Source organism: Schistosoma mansoni, assembly GCF_000237925.1.
Source record: "Schistosoma mansoni, WGS project CABG00000000 data, chromosome W unplaced supercontig 0115, strain Puerto Rico, whole genome shotgun sequence".
Taxonomy (NCBI): domain Eukaryota; kingdom Metazoa; phylum Platyhelminthes; class Trematoda; order Strigeidida; family Schistosomatidae; genus Schistosoma; species Schistosoma mansoni.
Genome location: NW_017386021.1, coordinates 381359 through 389694, shown reverse-complemented (window position 1 = coordinate 389694; position 8336 = coordinate 381359). Strand labels below are relative to the sequence as shown.

At 38.4% G+C, this 8336-nt stretch overlaps 1 protein-coding gene across 1 annotated transcript in view; it reads left to right on the top strand.

Annotated features, from left to right (window-relative positions):
• Smp_198690 (HMG-CoA synthase) overlaps positions 1 to 6773 on the top strand; it is a gene marked incomplete at both ends in the record, with an annotated part of 12322 nt that extends 5549 nt beyond the window's left edge. Inside the window, one exon of the mRNA XM_018790983.1 lies at positions 6422 to 6773. Within this exon, the coding sequence (XP_018645775.1) occupies positions 6422 to 6773 (352 nt within the window). The remainder of the gene's footprint in view (positions 1 to 6421) is intronic.
• Positions 6774 to 8336: the final 1563 nt, after the last annotated feature.

Genomic DNA, 8336 nt, shown 5'->3' with positions numbered 1-8336 from the left:
CCAATACCGTTCTCTTCAAACGCCATTGCTTTGTCCAATTAGCTAATGTGTCCTGAAGCGAACTGTACTGGGTTCGAGTATTCAGAGTAAACATCAACTCTGAGATGCAAGTACATACAGGTGACGAGTCCCAAATAGGGCAAAGTGCGCGTCCGGAATTCCACTGCTAGCCACTATCCATAAAGGTTAAATGTTCACCGCTAGGTCCAAAGGTCCCCACTGTGGTGATTGTTACACTTTACTGTGGAGTTTCATAATAGGACGAAATAGTTGTCCACTGCTTTCTAGCTTTCACCTGTTGTTCAACTAAAATCAGTCCGTGACGTGTAACGTCAAAATCAACAATCTCCACAATGCCCTATATTTGCATATTTTCTTGATTTCCACATTCTTGCATCTGTAGTATGTTGTTAGTTAATTTGACTGGTTGAGAACTAGGTCGTTTTTAATCCAAAAACTAAGGATATTTTTCTTGTACTGAGTTTACATCTGCATTGTGTGTATATTAAGAAAAGTGTGTAGATATGATTTCTTTCTATTTGAAAAGGTCATTTTATGTGGCGGAACACTTACTTACTTACTTACTTACGCCTGTTACTCCCAATGGAGCATAGGCCGCCGACCAGCTTTCTCCAACCCACTCTGTCCTGGGCCTTCTTTTCTAGTTCTTTCCAGTTCTTGTTCATTCTTCTCATGTCTGTCTCTATTTCTCGGCGTAATGTGTTCTTTGGTCTTCCTCTTCTCCTTCGACCTTCAGGATTCCATGTGAGGGCTTGTCTTGTGACACAATTGGGTGATTTCCTCAAAGTGTGCCCAATCCACTTCCAGCGCTTCTTCCTGATTTCTTCCTCCGCTGGAATCTGGTTTGTTGTCTCCCACAGTAACTTGTTGCTGATAGTGTCTGGCCATCGGATCCGAAGTATCTTGCGTAGACAGCTGTTAATAAACACTTGTATCTTCTGGATAATGGCTTTCGTAGTTCTCCACGTCTCTGCCCCATACAGAAGAACTGTCTTGACATTTGTATTGAAAATTCTAACCTTGGTGTTGGTTGACAATTGTTTTGAGCTCCAGATGTTTTTCAGCTGTAGGTATGCTGCTCTTGCTTTGCCGATCCTCGCCCTCACATCTGCATCTGATCCACCGTGTTCATCAATGATGCTGCCCAGATATGTAAAGATTTCCACATCCTCCAAAGCTTCTCCGTCAAGTGTAATTGGATTGGTGCATATTGTATTGTATCGGAGAGTCTTGCTTTTCCCTTTGTTTATATTGAGACCTACTGCTGCTGAGGCTGCTGCTACACTGGTCGTTTTCTCCTGCATTTGTTGTTGCGTTTGTGATAGAAGAGCCAGATCATCCGCGAAGTCTAAATCGTCAAGCTGCATCCTGCCTGTCCACTGTATCCCGTGCATTCCTCCAGATGTTGACGTCTTCATAATCCAGTCGATCACCAGGAGAAAGAGAAAGGGTGAGAGTAGGCAACCTTGCCTAACACCGGTCTTTACCTCGAACGAGTCGGTGAGTTGTCCTCCATGGACGATTTGGCAGTTTAGTCCATCATAGGAGTTCCGTATGATGTTGACTATCTTCTCAGGCACGCCGTAGTGTCGAAGAAGCTTCCATAGTGTCGTCCTGTCCACGCTATCAAATGCCTTCTCGTAGTCGATGAAGTTGATGTACAGTGATGAATTCCATTCGATTGATTGTTCCACAATGATACGTAGAGTTGCGATTTGATCTGTGCACGATCTATCCTTACGAAATCCAGCTTGTTGATCTCGAAGTTGGGCGTCTACGGAATCCTTCATCCTGTTTAACAATACTCTGTTGAAGACTTTTCCTGGTATTGAGAGGAGAGTGATGCCCCTGTAGTTGTCACACTTGCTCAGATCGCCTTTCTTTGGTATCTTGATGAGAAGTCCTTCTTTCCAGTCTGTTGGTACATGTTCTTCGTCCCAAATCTTACTGAAGAGGATGTGGAGTATCTTGGCAGTTACTGTTACATTTGCTTTCAGTGCCTCTGCCGGGATGTTGTCTGGTCCCGCTGCTTTGCCACTCTTGATTTGTCTAATGGCCATGCTGATCTCTTCAATTGTTGGTGGGCCAATATCGATTGGGAGGTCTGTGGGTGCTGCTTCGATGTTGGGTGGGTTCAGTGGAGCTGGTCGATTCAAGAGTTCCTTGAAGTGTTCTACCCACCTGTTTCGTTGTTCTTCAATATCGTTGATTACTTTGCCTTCCTTGTTTTTCACTGGTCTTTCTGGTTGACGGTAATTTCCAGCAAGTTTCTTTGTTGTATCATACAGTTGTCTCATGTTTCCCTCTCTTGCAGCCTTTTCCGCTGTCATCGCTAAATCTTCCACATATTTACGTTTGTCGGTCCTGATGCTCCTCTTCACTTGCTTGTTTGCCTCTGTGTATTCGGCTTGTGCCTTGGCTTTTTCTGCTCTTGTTCGGCTGATATTGATTGCTACCTTCTTGTTCCTCCTTGCTTCAATTTTATCCAGTGTACCAACAGTGATCCATTCCTTGTGATGGTGCTTCTTTTGGCCCAGAACCTCCTGACATGTTGAAACGATTGCCTCCTTGATACCTTTCCAGCTGCTCTCTATGGTGGTTCCCTCTCCATTGAGTAGGTCATGAAAGGCCTCGAACCTGTTGCTGAGGGCTATGTTAAATTCGTTGAGTTTGTCAGCATCTCGAAGAAAGGCCGTGTTAAACTTTTGTGATGTTGTCCGCGCCATTGTCCAGTGCTTCTTGAGTTTTAGTTTCATCTTGGCGACCAGCAAATGGTGATCGGATGCTATATCAGCTCCTCTTCTGGTTCTCACATCCTTCATCGTCCTCCTGAACTTTTTGTTGATGCAGACATGGTCGATTTGATTTTGTGTAGTGTGATCCGGTGAAATCCAAGTGGCTTTGTGTATGTTTTTGTGTGGGAATATGGTGCCACCTATGACCAGTTTATTGAAGGCACATAGGTTTGCAAATCTCTCGCCGTTTTCGTTCCTTCCTCCCAGTCCATGTTGTCCCATGACGTCTTCGTATCCAGTGTTGTCCTTTCCAACCTTGGCATTGAAATCTCCCATTAGAATGGTCAGGTCCTTGGTTGGGCACTTCTCGAAGATTGACTGCAGCCTATCGTAGAATTGGTTTTTAGCGTCTTCATCGTAGTCGTTGGTCGGCGCATAGCATTGGATGATGTTCATTGTAATGCCCTCTCTCTTTGTTTTGAAGGAGGCTTTGATGATCCTCGGTCCATGAGATTCCCATCCTATAAGTGCATTTTGTGCTTTTCTAGACAGCATCAGTGCCACTCCTTGTGTATGTGGGGCATTTTCTTCTTCATGACCGGAGTATAACAGAAGTTCCCCTGAAGACAGTCGTTGTTGTCCAACCTGCGTCCAATGTGTTTCACTGATTCCAAGCACTTCCAGGTTGTATTTCCTCATTTCCGCAGAAATTTAGAAGACTCTGCCGGTATCCCACATTGTCCGGACATTCCATGTACCTATAAAAATTGTCGCTCTGGTTGTAAGAAGGTGCGTCGGCCTCATGACTTCCGAAGGAACTCGGCTTTCATCATGAGACGTCATTTTTCCTTCTACTCCCAGGACAGAGTTTGAATGGTTTGAATGATTTTTTCTGGTTAGCGTTTTTTTAGCGAGTTGATTTTCTACGGGATGGGGTCGCTAACCCCATGCCCAACCCTCCTCCTTTACCCGGGCTTGGGACCGGCAGTAGCCCCTGGAGGAGCTACAGGCGGAGTTATGTGGCGGAACAGTTAAACAAATATTCCACAGTGAAGAATTGAAATTTTCGTTGTTTGATTTAAATTTGGGAAAATGATAAGTATTTTGAGTTTCATTTCACCCATTACAATTAAAACCAATAAGTCCTGAGGTTATTCATTCTTAACTAAATGTTTATACGTTACTTTAGAATATAATCAGTAGTTGTTTGTTTTATGGATTGGGATACTTTGTCATTTATTTTGTCTATCGAATCAACCTGTTTATCACAGTGCTTATATAATCTCAATGAAGTCGAATAACCTTATTGAGTTATTTACTTCATATAAGACCATGTAAATACCAACCATTTATATTTGACCTTTTAAGGATACTGATTTTTAAACAATTTTCTAGTACACAGTATCATAAATAAAGAAATTGTCAAGATAGATTAGTTATGTAATTTTATAGACTAGTTTCATTTGTTAATTGTATCAGTTTAATCTTATGATATTGTAAATTGTGTGCTGATTAACTAATGTCTAGCGTTATGTAGTCCAATTTATTGAAATCAGACTATTAATAAATGTTGATAAGATATTTTGAAGTCAGTGTATTCAGATAAAAATTTCGGTGTATAATAAATCTTCATCTATTGTCCTTACCTTTTATCTTTCATCAAGTTACACCAGTGTTTTTTTCGGTTATAACGGGAGTAAACATGGTTTGTATCAAGAAATACTATATGAAACGGTGAAACTGAACTATAAGGTCGTTTCAGTGAAGAAAGCCAATGTCGCTTCATAGTCACGGCATATATATATAAACACAATGTTATCTATCAAACGTAAGCGGTTGATGACCAAAACGTCAGTGAAAACTTAAACCTAGGGTTCAGATTTAAGATTTAGTGTTTGAATTAGAATAAGGATTAAGAAGAATAGTTCAGGGTTTAAATTAGCGTACGTATAAACTAACCGTAAAACAACTGTGAACTTTAACTACAGTCGTTAATCCTAATCTTAAAACTTAGACTCTACCTTCTAACAATAAATTATTTACTCACAGTTTTCCGTGATCAGCGTAATTAACCCATATTAATTATCAGAAGGGGTTTTGTGAAGATTTAGTATTTTCATAGTTGAAAGCGTGAGTCAATTGAAGCTAGACCACCATGGAAAACCTGGAAGCACTGGACGGCCGTTTCGTCCTATTATGGGACTCCTCAGCAGTGCGCATCCACGATCCCGCACTCGCGAGATTCGAACCCAGGACCTACCAGTCTCGAGCCAGAGCCTTTAACCGATAGAGCACTGAGCCGACATCCAACGGTGCGCTTAACCTAGTTCTCACTTAAGGATATCAATATTTATTGTACGATTGACATACTTTTACACATCTTTTCTTCATCATACTATCAATTTATAAAATTCATTACCACTATCACTACTTATTAATTACACACAGTAGTAAATAAAATGACCAGTAAGATAAATAGTAGTCAATGAATATTGAACATGAAAATCTAGTCATGGTAACAATATAAAACAGGCAACTAGCTTTCGTTACTATTCTAATTGCTACCATCATTATCACTACTATTATTGTTATCACCATTATTATTATTATTATTATTATTATTATTGTGTTACTATGAATGACAAAAAATATCATGCGAATAATAATTAGGGCTATTTAGAGTATAATTAAGAAACATGTATTTAGCGCAGAAATATATTTTAGATTGAAATGAAAACTGTGATAGTTTTTAACTGTTATTCTTAGATAGTTCATAATCCTTTAGATTGTGAGTTTTTGGAAATACACTGTTAGGACTGCTTGATACTATTTATTCATTACATTTCAGCATAATACGTATCAAAGTTTTACGAGCAGTATTGATGGGACCGTATTTCGACAACTAGTGATCAATAAGATTTAACAAATAACCAAAGCAGCCAACAGAATAAGAATCAATTATTTTATTGTCAAACAAATCTCCTTCCAAATGTACTTGTTTTCCTGGATGGCTATTGTTTTCCAGTTGTAATTTTCCGTGTATGATACGGATTGGTAAATACCTGATTCAAATATCCCCACTGTAGCTCATACATATTGTAATGATTCGATGTAACGATTTTGGTTAAAAGAACCGCTCCGTTGAGACTTACTGTCCCAGGCTGGCCGGTTGGAAAGTGAAGTCTAAAAACATCAAATAATAGGTCTCAAGAAAAACTTATTGCTATGACTGTACTAGGATTTGTTGTCCGTCAGGCGTCTCCGCCAGACATAAAGCATCTGCCTTCTCAAAATAGAAGAAAGCTTTCAAAAATATCTGTCTTGAACGCAGCGTACCCTACTTCAATCCACGTATTTTTACTGGGGTCGGTAAGGCTTGAAAAGTGCGGGGCTAACATCCCACGAACTTCACACAAAAGAACCACGTGTGACTGCTGTAGAGCAGTCATCCCTTAGGCGTTGCTATTACACTTCCATGTCATCAAGATTACCCTTAACCCAGTTTTCTTTCCAGGTCTTTCAAGATGAAATATCTTCCCATGATGTGAACAACCGGGAGATAGCAACAGCTCTCATACCTCAAACGGCACTCGGGACTTATTCACGTGTGAACGGATTACTGTTAACTCAATGTCCTCAGTTATACTTTTTTCTCTTATTCTTAGTACCCCAAAAGGTGAACTATCAGGACGTCGTGTACTAATGTATTCTTATGGTTCTGGAATGGCAGCAGCTATGTACAGTATTCTTATCCATCCAGATCGTGATTTATCCACAGTTTTGAATTGTTCACTAGAACCGTCCAATGATTCGTCTAATATTCACAGACGTCTATTTGATGAACGAACTCAAGTGACTGTTTCTCAATTTGAACTAATGCTTAAAGAACGACAACTTTCACATAATTCAGGTGAGTACTTTTTGTATATATGTAATATATTTATAACTTTAACCCAAGTAAAAATTAATATTTGTCGAATAATAATAATAAAGTTTGACTTAGTATTGAAAACTTAGGGCGATTGTTTTAGCTAACTATAAGAATCCTTGTTCTTGTTTTCTTGGATTGTTATTCGTGTGTGGATGTATGTGTATGCCTCATATTTAGACAACTGTTGAGAAACAGGAAGGACTGACACATCTTTTCCGTTTTGGTATGGAACTCCACAATAGTGGACTCCCACGATGACACGGTATCAACTGGAAACATAGACTGAGTCATGTTAAAACTGTATACCGGTGAATTACATCTCAGTGGTTTAAATATTAAGAGCTCTCTACAAAATCTAAAGCTCCTGTGTTCGACCCTCAATTGGTTCTCGGATACACACTGTAGATAAATCGAATATTAAGACGAAACAGCTGTTTAGTGCTTCTTGGTTTCAATCGTTTTCCAACTATGATCAGTTGATGATATGAATTTTGAAACTTAATAGCCTTCACAAACCCCTCACGCTAAATAAATCTAATTAATTATTATTAATGTTGTGCCCAATAAATATAGCCATGAATGTAAATAAATTGTTAGATGTGAAATTAGTTTTAACCTAATATGAATATTAAATAAATGTTTCGTAAAATGACTCATGTCTGATATCGTTACATGTTTTCCGACTACGTGATTAATTGTAATAGAATGTTCTAGAACAGGTTGGTTGATGAATTACTACATTAAAGTCTACACATTTTATATCCGAATCAAACATCTTTGACAATATTCTTCTAACATCCATCAGTTTTTTATGACTTATTTTGTGAATACTGGAGTTTCCAGCCCTTTATAATTTCATAGATTAACTTCGTTTGTAAATTTATCCTAATGTGTATTGAAAACAAAGTCGAGTTATTGTTCAAATGATATTGTTAACTGATACACGACTACCCAAACGAAAAAAACTCATAAACTGAACACATAGAATAGATGAATTGTAGTTTGTAATGGAATCCGAAACGCACATCTTATTCTATTTCGGACGTGCTAACTAAATATACATCCATTTTAGTGTTGACGTTCAGGTTTTGGCTCAAATCCGTACAATTAAAACGATTGTTGAGCAACAGTTTATTTCAATTTTTGAAATTTCTCATGAAATGACGTCGGTATTCATGTTTAATACAGTGATACGAAGTGATTGTTCAATCATTAACCTGAAGTTATATAGATAATGAATTTAACTTAGCTAACACACTAATGGTTTTTTCAATGTGAAGATGAACTAGACTTAATTTTTTACTGATTATTTTCTAATATTTTCATCATTCAGAGTCATGTGTTCTTTCAATGTCCCTTTATTTAGTTTTGACGGTATATTAGATTCATCCTGATGACTCGACAAGATCGAATAATGTCATCCAGTCGCCTTATTTCAGTTTATTTAACTATATGGGCCAACAACTAATTTTGGCTATAAACATGCATTCAACGCGGAAAAACCAGCAACGAAAGTTGATATGATGATTACAGGCAAGATAACAATGATTCAATGAATGATAATTATGTCAGTTAATAAGCTAGCTAGTTTACATTCGATAAAATGTGGGCATGGAAATTGTGCGGTAAATTAATGAACTACTAATAAG